The sequence below is a fragment of the Berghia stephanieae genome, chromosome 3 (assembly GCF_034508935.2).
Source record: "Berghia stephanieae isolate SIO BIC M18660-M18661 chromosome 3, UCSD_Bste_1.3, whole genome shotgun sequence".
Lineage (NCBI taxonomy): Eukaryota > Metazoa > Mollusca > Gastropoda > Nudibranchia > Aeolidiidae > Berghia > Berghia stephanieae.
The window spans coordinates 24,023,247-24,043,246 of NC_088362.1; the positions used below are offsets into that span (position 1 = coordinate 24,023,247).

The following is a 20,000-nucleotide window of genomic DNA, read 5'->3' on the forward strand; positions in this document are numbered from 1 at the left end:
AGGTCTACTGGGCTCATCAAGTCGCCTTCTTTATCGAGCAATAGAAGGGCAAAATCCACAAAATGAAATCAGAGGAATATATAAAAGCAGACCCATATATTTCATTTATACAATTCATTATAAATAATAAGAACTGCGACCGTTTTCAACCAACAAACCGCTGGTTATGACTACAAAATTGCTATTGAGCTAATTGTTATCACCTATTGTAACGAATAACAGCACCCGGATGATTTAGATGACATTTAAAGAGAAAAAAAAAACAAAAAAAAAAACTCCAAACTTATCAACCTCCCTTCTTCTACCATCGTTGGTGATACGAAGCTGCTAGAATCTGTGGACTGTAAAAAGTAATAAACACAAATGAATGCAACAGCTTTAAAAAAGAACTAAATACCAAACATGGAACGTTTCGAGCTCAAAACTCTTCTGCCAACAACAACAAAAACAAAAAACAATAAAAACATAAATCTTTTTTAAATAATGTATTTGTATTCAATTATTGGTTGTTGGCTGAAGAAGCGTTTTGAGCTCGAAACATTCCGTGCTTGGTATTTTGTTCTTTTTTTAAGTTGTTGTATTCATTTTCGTTTATTACTAAAGACTAAAGCTGCTCTTAGCATCGGTGGCCAAGTCAGTACCTTGTGGAAAATGGTCGGGTAAGGAAGAGTTAAGTCCTTTGAAATGTTGCATTTGAGTTGTCCTTGTTATAGTGGTCACGGTCTGGACACAACAAAGGGACACAATTGACGACAAACGCATTTCTTCTATAGTCAGGGACCAACATTGTAAAGTGCAAATTTAGATAATATATATATATTTTAAAAAGTAGTCCTTCCGAGCTAAAAGGCCCATGGACCCGATTTCGACAGCTTGGAACGGATAATTAGCGATTGCTTGTTACCCGTTGGATAGGACGCGAGTCTATCGCAAAGTACTTTCGCAAAGATCTAACAGACTATCCAATCAGTGCTGGGTCGATAATATTGGATAAGGGGTTCAGATGAAAATCTCGGCATCACCCGGGAACGATCCAAGTTCTTTTGCGTGTGAAGCGAGTGCTCTACCAACTGAACAATCAGGACCACTTCATATACTGCGGTTCTTACATTCGTTTGAAAAACCCACTTGGTAAAGGTATAAATAACAATGAGAAACCGAATAAAAGCTTCAATTTAATAAACGAAAACATATAATGTGGACGTTTCGGGTTTCCCCTTTATCAACAAAGCACGATGAATGAAACACTACAGACGAATGGGAGATGTGAGAATGGCGTTGTTAAGGTGAATAAACAAAACATTGATGTGACTTCATATAATAAATTCAACGTTGTAGTTAACATCTGGAAGGCCGACAACCGTGGTTGGTCGGCATGAAATAAAGACAGCTGTGCTCACAACTCATCCATATAGAATCAAATAACATTTGTAACAAAGTGATATGAAAGACACTGGAAAGGCATAAGAGCGTACCCTTTGTAAAATCGTAGCCTGACACTGACCAAAAAGATAAATAAATAGCGTTAAAATTGATGCTATGTGTTTAGGTAAAATATTCAAAAATCCGCCAGCCGAATATAACAAACACAAAACTATGTGTCAACTTGAACGTTTATAGACTGATTGATATAATTCAGTGTGAACTAATCATTAAAATGGCTGTTTATCAACAATAGCAAACTGCTGAGTAACGCCAATTTCGTTTCTTCTATACAAGGCGAGATCACTAAATAAAAGCGAATCATGAGTTGTATTCAATATGTATTTCAAGAAATGGGATCATTTATTTTCTTGAGCACTGTTAATGACAACACACTTGTCGGTGTAGTAACCTAAAAAAATGAAATCAAAATACTAGTGTCAGGCTATACGTTAAAAAAAAAAAAAGAAAGGCTGTGATTAGAGTGCTGCTTTCGTAAACTCATAGCCCGACACTCACCAACAAAATGACCTCACAAAACAAGGCAACGGCCATCAAAAGAAAGCGACTCGTGAGTTATATTTAATAGTTTAACAAATGAGATCTTTTGTTTCCTTGAGCATTTCTAATTTAACGAGACGGTGCAGTGATCTAAAATGACGCCACAATACAAGTCCTAGTGTCAGGCTACGAGTTAACGAAGGCTACGCATTGACCAAAAATTCACGTAACATTAACATTACAAGGCGACGATCACCAAAGTAAACTCAACGGCGAGTTGCATTCACTAGTTCAACCAATGGGATCATTAGTTTTCTTCAGTAATAAACAGTGAGAAATATTCAATAGTTCAACCAATGGGATAATTGGTTTCCTTCAGTAATAAACAATGAGTTGTATTCGATAGTTCAACCAATGGGATTATTCGTTTCCTTCATCACTAAACAATGAGTTGCATTCAATAGTTCAACCAATGGGGGATTATTTGTTTCCATCAGTAATAAACAACGAGTTGTATTCGATAGTTCAAACCAATGGGATCACTCGTTTCCTTCATCACTAAACAATGAGTTGTATTCAATTGTTCAACCAATGGGACCATTTGTTTCCTTTAGTAATAAACAGTGAGTTATATGCAATAGTTCAACCAATGGGATCACTCGTTTCCGTCATCACTAAACAATGAGTTGTATTCAATAGTTCAACCGATGGGACCATTTGTATTTCAACCAATGGGATCATTTGTTTCCTGCAGTAATAAACAATGAGTTATATTCAATAGTTCAACCAATGGGATCACTTATTGTTTCCTTCATCATTTATCAATGAGTTGTATTCAATAGTTCAACCAATGAGATCATTTGTTTCCTTCAGTACTAAACAATGAGTTGTATTCAATAGTTCAACCAATGGGATCATCTTTTTCCCTTCATGACAACACAGTGAGTTGTATTCAATAGTTCAACCGATGGGACCATTTGTATTTCAACCAATGGGATCATTCGTTTCCTTCAGTACTAAACAATGAGTTCACTATTTCAACCAATGGGATTTTTTGTTTCCTTCGTCACTAAACAATGAGTTGTATTCAATAGTTCAACCAATGGGATCATTTATTTCCTTCATCACTACACAGTGAGTTGCATTCAATAGTTCAACCGATGGGACCATTTGTTTCCTTCAGCACTAAAAAGTGAGTTGTATTCACTACTTTTGTATTCCATTTATTTGATGCCAGGGATGCCACATGCGCAGGGTTCCCTTCTATTTGTTTTAACTTCCTTGCTTTCGATTTAAACTCCCGAGGTGTTGACCAGGTCAAGGTCACAAACTAGTTTCGGTTCAAAGTTCAAAGGTCATTTTTTTCTGTGTGTCACAACTGAGCCCACTCTTTTGACCTACTTTGTTAAGCGCACAGTGTACTTGTTGGGATAATAGGGAATTGGTTCTGACGTCATAACCGATAAAAAACGGCACTCAGTTATTTTTCCCAGAAGACTAAACCAAGCTTGCATCGGTTGCACAATTTTGAATTGAAGATTCTATGGAAATAATGACATAATCAGACTGCGGAAGATGAACCAATATATATCGATATATCGAAGCCTAACTGGAATAACAGAAATCATAGTCTAACCCGTCTGTGTGGTAGTATGTTGGAATGAAACAGATCAATACAATTGGGAAGAGAAGTCGTGACGTCACTCCTTCTAATTTTCTGGTTCCGAAATCACTGGAAGTGTGAATGTAACCGGTAATCGAAGGGCAAATAATCAATTATATAATTTATTGAAAATAAGGTGGCATAAATGTTTTCGAAGTAGGATGTATAGGCAAATTCTAAGGATTAAAGGGCGTAAGAGAGTGAAGATGGATGATTTTTATTGACGACCAGCATATTTATACTAGAAAATAAGATTTCATTACTTAAAAACCAGAAGATCATTTACACAAGGTAGGGATTCGGTCCCCCGGAAGACTAGTTTTACACTTTCAATGAAATAGGAACCAGTTTTTGACATCATACTTTTCTGCCCTATTGACTTTAAAGTCAAAGTAATCAGGATTTAAACAAGTTTTTAAGTTTATGAAATCCTGTATTTTTTCTTCTAAATTCAAATTTTATAAGTTTAAAATCGACTTTTACCCACTGGGTTCACCCAGGCATACTACCGTTTAGAAAGGGTTTGTAACAACTAAACATCGATATCGACATCCACATCTTCTCTAACCTTGACCTGTGTCTTCCAATCAAAGGAAAAGTTGACATCAGGGTCAACTGCTATGGTTTGTTGTACCGTCACATTAGAATTAGAATCGACATTTTCCTCGTTCCCGACATCTTTGCCATCACCAAGTATTAATATATTGTCTATGGCTTCATCCGAGAACTCGTGGTACACATCAATGCTTTCACTTCCGTCTGTGTTACTTCTATCCCTTTGGACAGAAGTTCCCGTTTTAATGGGGTCAAAGGTCAGCGAATCACTGGCCCCCTTTTTATGGATATTTTCTGTCGAACCTGGTTTTAAAATAGATTTATTTTCATTGTCTGACTGAATTGTTTCCTTTTGATTTGTTATATTTTCTGGAACATGTGAATGATGATACACATTACTGTTTACGCCATCATTTTCGCTGCTGACGTCACTATCGTCGTCACTAGTGGTATCGTCATTCAACATGATACTCGGATCAAACGATATCTTTTTCAATGACGGGTTTTGTTTGGCATTCTGTATGGTTTTCGTTGATGATCCAACGCCATCACATTCATCGTCCAAAACATCAGATGAATCACTTGACGCATCGGATAGTTCCAGTTTGCTGATGATACGAACCCGACTACTATGGGGAGCCGACGGGGCTCCTGAAATTTCCGCTGAAGTCGAACGATTATCGAAATTTGAATTTTGAAACCCTTCAATGTTTTCGTCCACGGAGGGGTCCTTGTTATTTCTTCCCATTTTCTCATTGGCAGAATCGTGATGTTGTTGTTGTTTCTGTTGCTGCTGCTGTTGTTGTTCTTCTTGTTGACTAAAGTGGAACGTATACGAACCTTTAGTTTCTGTATCTGAGTCAAGGCTTGACTCCCCGTCTGTGTCATAATCACTGGCAGACATAGGATTAGATAACCTATCATCGTCTTTATCATTTATCACATCAACGGACCCCAAAATCCTTTTCTTTTGGTCACATTCACCGTTTCCCATCCGATCATTACTCGTAAAATCACTCGATTTGCTCGACTCAACAATTTCTCCTGATTTTGATTCTGCGTGGAAGTCTGGAGCACCAAAATCTCTGTTGAAATCTAAAGTTGGATGTTTATTTTGAGCACAAGCGTCAGATGTACGGCTAAGATGATTGAAATCATTTGTGTCATCATCGCATCCTTTCGGGTTGCGTGTAGCCGCAAATTTGTTATCGTATTGTCTATCCTTTTCATTGGTTGATTCTAATTCTTTGGTGTGATAGTTCAAATTTAACGTATCGTTGTTTAAAACGGACTCCTCAACCTTCATATCGTCCACGAACTCATTATTACCGTTTAGATTCGAATTTTCGGTGACACTAATTTTAACTGAAGCTTTCTGAATTTCATCAGATTGAAGGTCATTCGTTTCATAAATGTTATGAGTATCTAAGATAAGAGAGCCTTGTGATTCAATGGCGACACCCTGAGACACTTGTTCATGATCAGAATGTTCATCGTCATCTGCATTTCGTTCGTCAAATTTCTCCAATTTGTCGATGCATTTTGTTTTATCATCCTCGACTTTAGGAGACATCTGCCCGGACGAAGTGGAAATGGTGGACATTTGTGCCATGTACTGAAGTTTCCCCATGTTAGCATGGTGTTCTTCAATATGAGTGTCATCAGAGGAAGTTGATGAACCGGAAGTGCTTCTGTTACTTTCCACATCTCTTTGGTTGATATCATTCCTTACACTAATGGCCACCTTTTCAAATTCATCTTGACATCTCTGACTGTTCTCGGGTTCTTCAGTAGCTTGTTCTACATGCAAATGTCTAGTTTTTGTCTCTGAATTCTCGACTATTCCTAATTCTGCTTTCACAACACTGTCTTCGGGTGAATCACACGTAGCGTGGTCAGCGGGTTTTGAACCATTTGTCTTTTCATCGTAGTCTGTTACCTTTATTGTAACGATCTCATTTTGACTCGTATCCAGATTTCGAGGGCCATCGGAGAGTTCGTCGTCCAAGTCTGTAACTAGATGAGGATTGCTGTTCACAGAAGACAGAGATGAGTACATTGCCCGTACTGACGTTGATAACAGTTCTACGCCGACAACGGCTGCAGTAATATTTTGTGCATGCACAAAACGGCGGAGGTCAGTTTCGGCTGTTGAAGAATCAGTCAGGGTGCAAGAATTACGACGAGCCGATTTGGAGGGGTCGATTTGTAAACTAAAACTTCTCGGTCGCTCAAGTTTGGCGCATTTGCTGCCGCTTGTGGAACGAGCTCTGGCCTTCAATTGCGCACGCACCTCTTCAAATGACGGCTGCAGGAAAATGGGTTCGAATTTCTCGACAAAATTACTCCTCTTGATCGTTCCATCATTGGACTCAATTTGAGGTTTAATTTCACCGCCGCCATCTTTGGTTTCTGAGGAGATTGAATAGTCACTATGTGAAACGTTTGGGTCTTTCACAGAAATTTGTTCAGAAGAGACAGAGGATATTGACAAATCAGATTCGGACACGTTCTTCCGTTTTAGTCTCGGGGTTACTTTTTGTTCTTGCATCATTGCTTCTATGTCCGAATCATCTGAAAACTCATTGTCTTTCTTAGCAGTCGTAGAAATTGCAGTATCAATTCCACTCGCCCTTCCACAAATTTCGTCCTGATCTAGATTACTACCATTGGAATGTTGCCCTCCAATTCCTTCACTACTTGAATTTTGTTTTTGGTCTTGATTTTCTCTACTTCTAAACAGCCAACTCTTCCTCATACGAAAATCCCTATCTTCTCTGCTCTCCTCATTCAAATCCACTTCGTCATCTTCAAATCCTTTATTGTCGTATGGAATCTTGTAATCGGAAGTATGGTAGTCGGGGTTGTATTCGGCAGAAGATCGATTACCAGTCTGGTCCCAGTCTGTATCATCACGAACTAGTGTCAGACCCGACTTGGGCCTCTGATAGTTGGGATTTCGGAATTTGCCGAATTCTCTCCCAAGAATCATTCGAACTGGGAACTTCCGGCGGTAGATTTTGTAAGCAGCGAAGAGCAAAATGCAGATGATGACAAGAGGTATGACCACGCCCACTGCGATTATCCACGTGTTGTCCGAGTCGGATTCCTCTCTGTTTGTGGTAGTCGTGGTGGGAATTTGCGGTGTTATTGTTGCTTGGCCACTCTGAATCTGGGAAACTCCCGAAGGCCTCACAGGCTGGTGTGATTCTCTTGAACTTGGATTCTGGAAGACAAAAGAATTTAGACCTGTTACTATTTATCGAATATTATTTGAGTCTTGCTAAATGTGACCAGTTGTTTCAAAACTGTATTACATATATCTTGGCCAAACAAATACTTGAACTAGAACATTTAAAGACAAGGGCACTTGTTATGTGGATATTACTCTAAATAAGTGCACTTGTCTTTAAACAGCTTCTAGCAGCTTGGTAGTCTTTGACAATATTATAAACTGTAAACTTAATTTTCATCTGGCCCAGCAAGACTAAATGCCCTTTTAAGAACTTTGGTCATATTTGAAGTAAAATAACTTGTACATAGCGCAATATCCACTAAACGTGCTCAAAGCGCTTTACAAGTGGTCCCGAGCAAACAGCAACACTTAGCATGTAGCACGAGACAAGTGACGCCTATTCGGCGATATTACAATTTTGTTCGAACAGATATTGCACTGTTAATGGACATGTACTCACTCATAATATTACATGACATTTGAGTACGATGGAAGAATGTGACTAAAAAGCCTTTTCCACTGACAACTATGCGTCGCTCGGGACTCCAACACAGGACCTTCCGATCCAAAGTCGAGTGTCATACTACTAGACCAAATTGTCGCACACTTTAAATTTCTGGTTAAGATTTTATTGTAAAAAGCCCCCCCCCCCCCCCCTCCCGTGTATAGCTATGTAATCCGGCCATTCTCCTACACACCAACGTGTATTATTTATCATTTGTGTTATATGTTATATATATACAATTCATAAACAATAGTACACATACACAACAAACAGACACACACACACACACACGTATATATATATATATATATATATATATATATATATATATATATGTGTGTGTGTGTGTGCGTGTGTGTGTGTGAGTGTGTGTATTTATGAGCATATCATGGACCAAATAATATGGTATTTATTTCCTCATTATATATAAATCAAATTTTATTGCTCTATGGTTCATTACAAGAAGCAATCATGTTATCTTTTCTCACACAAAGTGTGTTATTTTGATTAACCAACACAGCGTGTATTATTGTTGTCGATAAAGGTCCATTGCTGTGTGAAAGATATTGATGTACATGACGTCACTTCCCTCGTAATAATAATAATAATAATGCTGAAAACTTATATAGCGCTATAACTCCGAGACACCAGACTCTAAGCGCTTAAATTACAAATTACTTTGGCTGAAACATACTCATTCACACACACAAGCACACACACACACACACATACACACACACACAATACAACACACAACACAAACCAAACCTATCTTGCTTCTCATACCATCTACTAAAATCGAAACAAATATGTTTTAAGCGAACGTTTAAAAATAGACAAAGATTCTTTTTCACGAATGCTCTGCGGTAAGGCGTTCCAAATAGAGGGTCCGAAATGAGAAAAGGATCTCATTCCAGCATTTTTCCGAATTCGAGGGACAACTAGTTTTGTGGAATCACTGGCCGAACGTAAGGGGCGGGGTTTTGAATATCTTTCAATTAGTTCTGAAAGGTAGGAAGGGGCAGTACCTTCAAGACAACGATACACTAAAACACAAGCTTTGAATTTAATTCTTTTCTCAACAGGCAGCCAATGCAGGTCATGAAGTAGAGGTCCGGCAGAGTCGCACCTACGCTTCATAAATACTAGTCTGGCAGCGCTGTTTTGGACAATCTGAAGACGTTTCAGATTGTATTGCGAAACGCCAAACAACAGAGCATTACAATAATCCAATTTCGATAGTACGAGGGACACAACCAGGTGCTTGGTCACATCCTCAGATATGAACCGTCTAATGGAAGCAATCTTTTTTAGTTGGAAAAAGAGAGATCTAACCAAATTATTAACCTGGTGCTCCATCGACAGTCCAGAGTCTAAGAATGTGCCAAGGTTTTTCACTTTGTCAACAATTTGAATAGAGGCATCCCCCAACTTCAAATCTGTTTCACTTTTCCACTTCCTGTTCCCCACATACAGCACCTCCGTCTTATCATCATTCAGTTTCAGTCTGTTCTCATTCATCCATTTCTTAACACTTTGGATACAATTTTTACTATTGGCTGATACTTCTTGTAAATTTCTCATATTGGAAACGCAGTACAATTGCGTATCATCAGCGTATTGATGGTAAGACAGACCAAAACTTCTGATGATTTTAGACAGAGGGCCAACGTACAAAACAAAAAGAACGGGTCCAAGTACTGAACCCTGGGGAACCCCACAATCAAGAAAGATTTCCTCCGATCTATATTCATCCACCGTAATAATCTGTTTACGATTAAACAAATATGACCTAAACCAATCAAGCGCTGCACCAGACACGCCATAAGTAATTTCAAGACGTTTGAGAAGAAGATTGTGATCAATAGTATCAAAAGCAGACGATAGGTCAAGCAAATTCAGCAAAGAACATGAACCATTGTCTATAACAGAGAGGAGATCATTAACAACCCTAACAAGTGCGGTTTCCGTCGAATGATGTTGCCTATAAGCAGACTGAAATTTTTCTTCAAGACAATTATTTTTAAGATGAGACAGTAATTGTTTCAAAACAAGCTTTTCTAAGATCTTAGAGAGAAAAGGAAGATTAGAGACAGGGCGATAGTTTTTTAAGTTCTCTTTATCGAGATCAGGTTTTTTCAAAAGGGGTTTGACATGAGCAACTTTGTAAATGTCTGGTACAGCACCTGACTGCAACGAATTATTAACAATACATGTAAATGGTGTTAAAATTACATCAATGCATTTTTTTAAAATGGCAGTATTTAAGGGTCTAAATCACAACTTTTAGTTGGAGACGACATAATGCAATCACGTAAGTCAGCTTCAGTAATCTTTGAAAAATGTGTTAACGAATCACCATGAAACTTGTCAAATGTTGTAGGGATCGATTCAGACGAGAGTTCCTTCCTGATGGTATCCGTTTTTTCTTTAAAATATTGACCAAAGCGAGTTGGTAGATCTGCACGATCGATTAAAGATGGGAGAGCTGGTTGCGTCTGTTGTCCCAGCAGTTCCTTGGTCAAGGCAAAGAATTGTCTCGAACGTCCCACGTTTTTGAGGCTTTCTTCATAGAATTTCTTTTTGGCCCTGAAATTGACGGCTTTTGCATCATTTCTAGCCGCGATGTATCGCTTCTTATCGACAGCATCTCTGGACTTGAGCCATTTTCTTTCTGCCGCCTCCTGGCTAATCCATTCAATTTTATTTCGGTATTATACCAGGGTGCTTGACGTCTCACTTTTACTGCTCTAGTTGTTAAGGGAGCATGCTTGTCCACCGTACCAACAATTGACTCGTGGAGACCATTCGCATCATGTTTATTTTTAACGTTATGGTCAAGGTCTTGTTTAAAAATGTTCATGTTTATATTCTTCAAATTACGAGATGTTATCATCTTTTTTACTTCGTGCTTCATTGGAAATAAAACGCAAAACACAATTAAATGATGGTCAGAGATTAATTTATCAATATTTGAGACAGGTGAAGAGAGAGAATGTTCAATGTCTGTAATGACATGATCTATTGTGTGGCCATGGTTGTTTGTAGGACCGCTTACAAGTTGAATATAGTTGTTTGTGTCAATAATCTCCCGAAATACTTTCGATTCATTTTTGTTTCCGAAATAATCAATGTTAAAATCACCCATAAAAATATTATGCTTTTTGTTAATGGATTGCATAGACATAAATTCTCCGAACTCAGATAAAAAATCAATTGTTGATATTTTGTTTTGTTGGCTTGGTGGTGGGCGGTAGACACAGTGAAACGACTTTTTAAAATTATTTTCATGAATGGCAAATCCAGCGTATTCAAAACTTCTAAAATTATCATGGTGAAATGATATCTTGTCAAAGAGTGACAAGTTGTAAATAATTGCAATACCACCTCCTTTCCTCCCAATGCGTGGAAATGATTTAATACAAAAGCCTTCGGGTGTAATTGCTTTCATAATTGGATCATCATATGAATGATTAAGCCATGTTTCCAAGATGACAAAAATATTAATTTTATGATCTTCAATAATGTCGATTATGTCTTGAGTTTTATTACGACACGATCTAACATTTAGTAATCCAATTTTTAAACTGGTATGATCACTACGTGCAGGTTGTTGTTGTTGTTGTTGTTGTTGTTGTTGTTGTTGTTGTTGTTGCTCAAGACGGTGCTGTTGCTGCGAGTTGTTGTCATGGTGGTCGTTAATTTCATACTGACTGTCACGGACAGTGTTGACATTTGACAAGGAACGGTGAGGATTACTCATTGAAGTGATTAGATTGGATGGGGGACGAGTGTTGATAAATTGAAGCGAGGATCGAGGTCGTAGGGGGAGCGGGCGTGGGGTTGGCCGATGACCAATGACGGTGGTTATAGGGAGTTGTTTTCGTCTACCCCCTCTGAGTCTGTTCACAAAATTAGTATTATAAATAGATCGATGTACACGGTAGTTGTTAAAAGTTGTAAAATATAGCACAGTGAATAAAGTTTCCAATATGGCTGTAAACAAATAGCAGTTTAAAACTATGTTCGACTTTGGAAAATCCATACTTAAATTTTAAAATTTTAGAAAAATCCTCTGTTAGAAATCGTTAAAATGTATATCAATAAAACCACAAGACTATCACAAATCAGATGGTATTAAAATCCAGGCGAAATGTCAGATAAAAATCACTCAAAACACGTAAATGAAAGAGCCAACAAAAACAAGACTCGCCGGTCAGGCGTGTTACAATTATACTAATGACGCATAGTAACTTAGTAACTGGCTCTAAACTATCGGAACAATGGCGGACGCCCTTATGAGACTTTTATACATTTTGGTCAAATGACATATGACAACTTCTAGCCAGCATGAAGAATAAAAAGTGCCAATTTCTTTGTTTAGAACCACACTGCTCGCCGTTGCTGGGCGACGTGACATCAGACTATTGAATCCAATTTCGCTTATTAAGAACTTTCTTCTCTCCGCCCCTTCCCTCTTCATTTTTTTGCACGAATTAAATGGATTTAGCATTTGGCAATATTTTTCATTCGCTATAGATAGTATGCGCTTGGCTAAGATACTCACAACATTGCCATCCGGAAGTATAACGGACAACACACAAAACTATGTGCAACCTTGAACGTTTATAATCTGGTTTATACAGTTTAGTGAGAATTACTCATAAACGCGGATGGCAAAAAAACAAAACAAAGACCTGAGTGACGTCAACTTCGTTCTATCTAAATCTTACAGATTAGTCGTATCAACATATGAAACGGTAACCTTCAAAGTTAATAGTTTGTTAGCGGGACTGAAGTGAGAACTAATCACCCAAATGGTGACTAAAAACGATTACAAAGTGCAGAACGACGTCAACTTTATCCATTCTAAATATGCTATGTGCTTAAGCAAAATACCAAAAACATTCTGCCCGCCAGATGATAGGAATTTGGAAATTTCAGCTTTTCAAAATTTCATAAAGAAAACCCACTCTACTTTCTTCTTATTTATTGGGGTCCCCCCCCCCCCCCGATAGCTCAGTTGGTAGAGCACTCGCTTCACTCGCAAAGGGACCGAGATCGATCCCAACATGCAGTCAAGATTTCTTTCTGACCTCTCTCCCCCCCCCCCAGTCCACTCGGCAGCGATGATAATAATAATAATAATAATAATAATAATAATAATAATAATAATAATAATAATAATAATAATAATAATAATAATAATAAAATAATAATAATAATAATAATAATAATAATAATAATAATAATAATAATAATAATAATAATAATAATGATGATGATGTTAATGATAATATTAATAAGGGCAATAATGGCAGTAATAATTCCTCTTATAATTTCGCCTCTTGTCGAAACCTCTATGTCGCTTTACATCGCATAATACAATGTTATCACACGCTTAACAGACACACACACACACACACACGCACACACGACACACACACACCCACACACACAGAGGAACACACACAATTTATAATGATAATAACTACTATTCTCAGCTGTTTCTATCGACAGTATCAGATAATAGATAACGATAATTGACACCACTAGGTTCTTATGTTATCTTCCTTTGGTCACTCACTAGGCTCCCGTACTGCAGACAAACACGTATTCAGTGGCGGTTCTAGCCTATTTACAGTGGTTGGGCAAAGATGATCCGGTCATATATATATATATATATATATATATATATATATATATATATATATATATATATATATATATATATTATTTATTTATTTATTTATTTATTTTAATTATAATTTTTTTTTCACCTTTAAAAAAAATATTTCAACCACAAATAATCACATTCACAATGAAATGACAATACCAGTAGATTTTAATTATTCCAAACGTAATCAAAAAATAATCACGAAAGAGAATACAACTAAAAACTAAAGCGACGAGACATAATGCGACAACACCTTGACAATAGAAGTCCATTTCGTTCACTCGAAAAATTAAAGTGATGCTTTAATCCCTCAACGGCGAGATTAATATTTCTGTTACATTACTGGTTTTCAGTAGTATGTAGTAACCTTAAAGTTTTCATCGAGAAGCAACAACAGCGATATGACTCGAGTTTCATTCAGAGCTGAAATTGCATCATTTTTACTGCTGTCTTGGTGGTTAGAATGATTGTGCCGGTGGTGGTAGTGGTTGGAATAGTGGTAGCGGTGGTGGTGGTGGTGGAGGAGGAGGAGGAAGACGAGGCGGTGAGGGAGGATGTAATTATGATAGTGGTTTTGGTGGTGCTGTTGGTTAGAATGATAGTTGTGGAGACGATTGTTGTACTTGTTGTTAATATTGTTGTTAATGATGATGACGATGATGATGATGATGATGATGATGATGATGATGATGATGATGATGATGATGATGATGATGATGATGATGACAACCACGATGTCGTCGACAATGATGGTTACCACCATACGATATTACAAAGTTTATTTAATCTTAGGCTTTCGCCAATAATTCACACAATACAATTAAGACAAAAGAATGTTATCAATCTCTCCTCATGCATTCGTTATACTATCACAATAACGACCGTGTTATCTTTACTCCTTCCCAATGCTATCTATACAAGAGTGCTATGCTCCTTCCCCAACCAACCCCTAGCTTCCCGCCTCTTCGTCGCGAACTATCTTATGTATGTATTAGCTTCAGGACGGGCAAGTACGGAATCTGCCCACCCTTCCTTTAAACGTCTTTATTTCCTCTATAACTTAGAATTCAACTCTCTCCTTACTCAGAAGAGTATTTCTCGTATACTAATTCAATTGTTGAGAAAACCAAAATGGTGGTTGTATTAATATTTATTTAGTCGTGACTTTTGAATAAAATGTTTTGTTTTATTAGAGGAAATACAATAGAAAATTACATTGTTTTGCAAAATTATTTAGTCTGGCAATAAAAATACAGCGGTAATTACTTTAAGAATAATAAAAAAAGAACTAACAAATTAATTTGTTAAAAAACAAAAACAAAAAAACAACAAAAAACAAATAAGAAAACAATTTAAATAAATGAGTTTTGAGAAGTACTTAAAGAAAACGAGAAAAAAAAAAAGAAATAATTTAAATGGATAAACAAATATATAAAAACAACACAAGTTAATACTAAATTGATATAATATTAGTAAGTTAATAAATTTAATTCAATACTGGAACCTTCCCAAAGTCATTACATCAATGGTACCAGCACAAGTAAGGCAATAAATAAGAAAAAGTTCGTTTGCCAAAAGCTCTATTCAGTGTTCACTGGTTATTAAGGTGGGCTCATTTGAATTAGCCCGACCTAGTACTAGAGAGGCCAGACAGCAAAAATCGGAGTTAGTTCACCGTCAGGCGACGTGACGATGAGATGACGATGTGGGCGGAGTGGAGTGGTTGGGGAGGGGAGGGGGGGGGTTGATAAAAAGAACAGGAGCGTATCCTGGTTTATGCATTACGGGGTGCATGGTCATTCGCAATCTATCAAAAATACACACAAATTGATTTCAGTACGAAGTATCAAGTTTAAGTAGTAACTTTTGAAATTATCTAATTTAAATTTGATTATTTCGGACCTGGTAATACAGCATATAACTTGAAAAAAACAGGCTGGTATTTGCCCACCCTGCCCATTATTACCAGCCGTCCCTGCACGTATTTGAAATTTTAGCCAGAAAAACTCATCCTTCAAATATCGAGCGCTAAAAATGACTTTCATCTTTTCAAAAACTCCTCAAACCTGGGATTTCTCGGAAGTCTTCACGGAAATTTGAGAAGTCTTTGGGGAGATGAGGGTCATCGATCATTATTTGAAGGACGAGTTTTGTGGCCAATATTTAAAATAGGTGTTTTGTTTTTTTTGGAGTACACCAATAGGAATGCTGTCAGCATTGCATGTCTTAGGTGTCTTGTGGTATGACGTGCGCCTTAGGTTCTGTAGGTTCATGGTTCGATTCCGCTGTGGGTGGTGCAAAGTTGATTGAGCTCTTAAAAATACATTCTTTCGTCGTACTCAGGGGTAAAATGCGTACTATGTGTGGCTATGTGGTCTTGTGGTATGACATTCGCTTTCGGATCGGTAGGTCCTGGGTTCGAGCCTCGTTCGGCGCATCGTTTAGTCCTTGGAAAAGGCTCTTTACTCTCATTCTATCACCACTGTACTCAGGTGTTAAATGAGTACTGGTCGTTAATAGCGTTGTCTCGGTCGAAAAAGAATATAATTGTAATATCGACTAACAGGCGTCATGTCTCGTTCTACACGTGACGTGTTGCTGTTGGTCAGGATCCTTTGTTAAGCGCTTTGAGCACGTTTAGTGGATATTGCGCTATATAAAAGCTGACTTTTTAAACATAGCTAGTGTTATGCGCTGGCAATGGTAGCTAGGGCATAACCCGTACGAGTCTGGAGTTGACCGTACATCCATCGGGTTGCTAGACATTTTGAACTCCACTCTGGAATAAATGTGTCGTGTTTGTAAATCTTGATGACCTTCATTTTTTTTTTTGTTAGCATTGTCTGGCCGTGGAACACGGACTTTCTTCTTCTTTCTCTTCCCTCTAATCAGGCTAGACCCAGTGCAGTGGCCTGATCTCCCTCTACGAGGGAACTTGTCAACGAGTTCCCTCTTTCTATCCTCCTAGTCTTTTCCTTTTCTTTTCTTTTGTTGACGTTTCATTCGGGCTATCTGACTCTACCGACCCCGCGGGAGCGGCCCGAATCGTCACAGTGACGCCCAATAAGTATTACTCGGCCGCCAAACTCTTACACCACCGTCATTGTGTGACAAAATGAACCGACTTTCGGTGAAAAGAACAGCACTCCATTAAGGATGAAACCACCTTCGATGCGCCATGGCCCATTCCTGACGAAGACGACGACTTTGGTCCCTGCAGTCAAAATATGACCGATATAAGGCCTTCGGCATTTTAAACCTTGTTCTTTGAGACGATTCCTGATACTGAAGGCCTTGTGTCGGTCATATATTGGCTAACCATCAGACCATTCGCCACAAAAGGCTTCAACAGTCGTGACGTCACTTCCCTCGTAAGGACGCATAGTAACTTAGTAACTGGTTTTAAACTATTGGAACAATGGCGGACGCCCTTATGAAATACTTCTCCGACGAGCATAAAAGTGTATCTAGAGGAGAAAAACATTATAAATCTGATCATGTTTTGACTTTTATACATTATGATCTCATGACATGTGAAAAAGTTCTAACCAGCATGAATAATAAAAAGTACCGATTTTCTTTGGTTAGAACCAAACTGCTCGTTGCTGGGCGGACGTGACATCAGACTATTGAATCCTACTTTCGTTGGAGTGAATGGATTTTCATGATATTGGTCATGAATATCGTTGTCGTCAGTTGGGTGGTATTTCTTTGTCTACCCGGCCCTGGTAAGTCAGAAACCTTACCCGCTTCGTAGTTACTTAAGGCGGACAATAGTGGAATTTCTGCAGCCGAAATGATCACATATAGATAGTACGGATTGACGTCACTCGGGTCTTTGTTATTGCTTTTTGTCATCAACGTTTATGAGTAATTCTCACTTGACTGTATTAACCAGACTATCAACCTTCAAGGTTACACATACTCTTGTGTGTTGGTCCGATATACTTCCAGATGGCGATGTTGTAAGCTGTTTAACCAAACGCATACTATCTATTCTGTGAGTTGACCATCCAGCACCGTGAAGTCCAAATGCCTGGTTTCTCTGTGCATCAGACAATCGAGGCATGGTGACGTGATGGTGACGTGTTGATAAAAATTCGAAGTTTATCAAACCTTAACAAATTATCATTTATTCTATCTCTGTGGCAGTGCCATGTAAACAAAAGTTGAATTTTGTGGCTTTGTGGTCTAGTGGTATGACACTCGCTTTCGGATCGGAAGGTCCTGGGTTCGAGCCTCGTTCGTTGCATAGTTGAGTCCTTGGAAAAGGCTCTTTACTCACATTCTATCAACTTACTCAAGTGTAAAATGAATACCTGGCCGCTAACAAGGTTGTCTCTGTCCGAATACATTGTAATATCGCCTAACAGGCGTCATGTCCCGTCCTGAATGTTAAATGTTGCTGTTGTAAAGCGTAGTGGATATTACGCTATATAAAAGCTCATTAAAAAAACATTTTCTGTTCAACACAATGCACTTGCGAGCAATGCACAGATGACATCAGTTCTCATTTATTGGCGACGACCAAGGCAAATCATGTGTAAAAATTCGCGTGCAGTATGTGATCTGGGCATGTTTTTCTCTTTCGTATGCAGGATACACCCAAGCTTTGATAACCTTGGCGTATCATATCTTATTATCAGTGGTAAGACAATTGACTGTAGTTTTAATCTGTTTTATTACTTTAATTAAATCGGCTATATGTAAAACGATATAGACGATTTAAAAATGATGCGTTATAATTATTATTATTATTATTATTATTATTATTATTATTATTATTATTATTATTATTATCATCATCATCATCATCATCATCATCATCATCATCATCATCATTATATTATTATATTTTATTATTATTATTATTATTATTATTATTATTATTATATATTATTATTATTATTATATTATTATTATTATTATATATTATATTATTATTATTATATTATTATATTTTTATTATGTTGCTAAGTATAGATAACAGTAATTGACCTTTTTAAAAATCCTGATGTTATTCCTCATTGAACAAGACGATCGCTGTAGGTTGGAAACGTAATCGTTAACTTGCTAATATCACGATTTTACGTCATTTCATTTCAAGGTATTACGAAACCAGTCAACATTCAATATTCACCAATTAACTGCTGAGCTCTGGAAAAACACGTATTTAAAAATTTGGCCAGAAAATTCGTCCCTCGAATATCCATCGATCGTTGTAGGTTGGGAACCTAATCGTAACTTGCTATTATAGTGTGATTACATCGTCTAATGTTGCGCACTCAAACAATATCACGTAGGCCAGAAAAATAGTCTTTCAAATTTCGATCGATTAAAATGAATCTCATATTGTCAACAACAACAACAACAACAACAACAACAACAACAACAACAACAAAAAAACAAAAAAAACAAAACAAAAAAACATTTTGCCCATACGATGGTCATTCTAATCAATCAATATTTGAAGGACGAGTTTTCTAGCCAAAATTTTAAATCCTGTTTTCCCCCCGAGTCCGTCAGTAATTTATCCCTAACCTTACTGGCTACTCCAGGCCATTGGCTCGTGTACGACAACACATTGCAACTGTTTCAGGTTAGATAAGATACGACGTTACTAACCATCCGAGAACGGTATGATTATGGAAGGATGAGGAATTTATCCCAGTTTCTATAGCGTGAGAAGGACAGTGGAAATTCTTGCTACCCTTTGTATAGGGCGCTAGTCTATCGCAAAGTACTTTCCGCCAGATCTAATAGATTCACGTATCCATCACCGCTAAATGGAAACGAAGATCGGTAGGGGAAAAAATCTCGACTTCACCCGGGATCGATCTCAGTCTCTTAGCCTGCGAAGTTAGTGCTCTACCACCTGAGCTATCAGAAACCCAAACTGCTGGGATTCATCTAACTCCTAAAAGATAATTTAGAATTAAAAGTAAAATGAATACAAACTAGGATATAATTGACAAGGAAAGAAAACGTGCTATTCTCCACCACAATGGGTAGCAATAGGATTCAGTAGTCTGATGTCACGCCACCCGGCAACGGCGGCCATCTTGGTTCTAAACAAAGAAAATCATTACTTTTTATTCTTCATGCTGGCTAGAACTTTTCACATGCCTTGTGATCAGAATGTGTAAAAGTCAAAACATGATCAAATTTATGTTTTTTTCCCTCTGGATACGCTTTTATGCTCGCCGGAGAACTCATACGGGCGTCCGCCATTGTTCCGATAGTTTAGAGCCAGTGTTACTAATTTACCATGCGTCATTAGAAGGAAGTGACGTTACGATTGTTGAAGAGTATTGGCCCCAGTGCCCTAGCTGTGGATGTTTATTCAAATTTCACCATTTAAAAAAAACGAGCTTTTATTTAGAGAAATATCCACTAAACGTGCTCAATGAGATACAAAGGGTTCCTGATCAACAACATCACG

The 20,000-nt window shown here is 37.7% G+C and overlaps 1 protein-coding gene across 2 annotated transcripts in view; it reads right to left on the bottom strand.

Moving 5' to 3' along the window:
* Positions 1 to 1,162: 1,162 nt before the first annotated feature.
* The window catches only part of LOC144967395 (uncharacterized), a 37,542-nt gene continuing 18,704 nt past the window's right edge, over positions 1,163 to 20,000 (bottom strand). For both annotated transcript variants that reach the window (XM_078904540.1, XM_078904541.1), the window contains one exon: positions 1,163 to 7,367. In XM_078904540.1, coding sequence (XP_078760666.1) covers positions 4,119 to 7,367 — 3,249 coding nt within the window. In that variant the 3' untranslated portion in view covers positions 1,163 to 4,118. The remainder of the gene's footprint in view (positions 7,368 to 20,000) is intronic.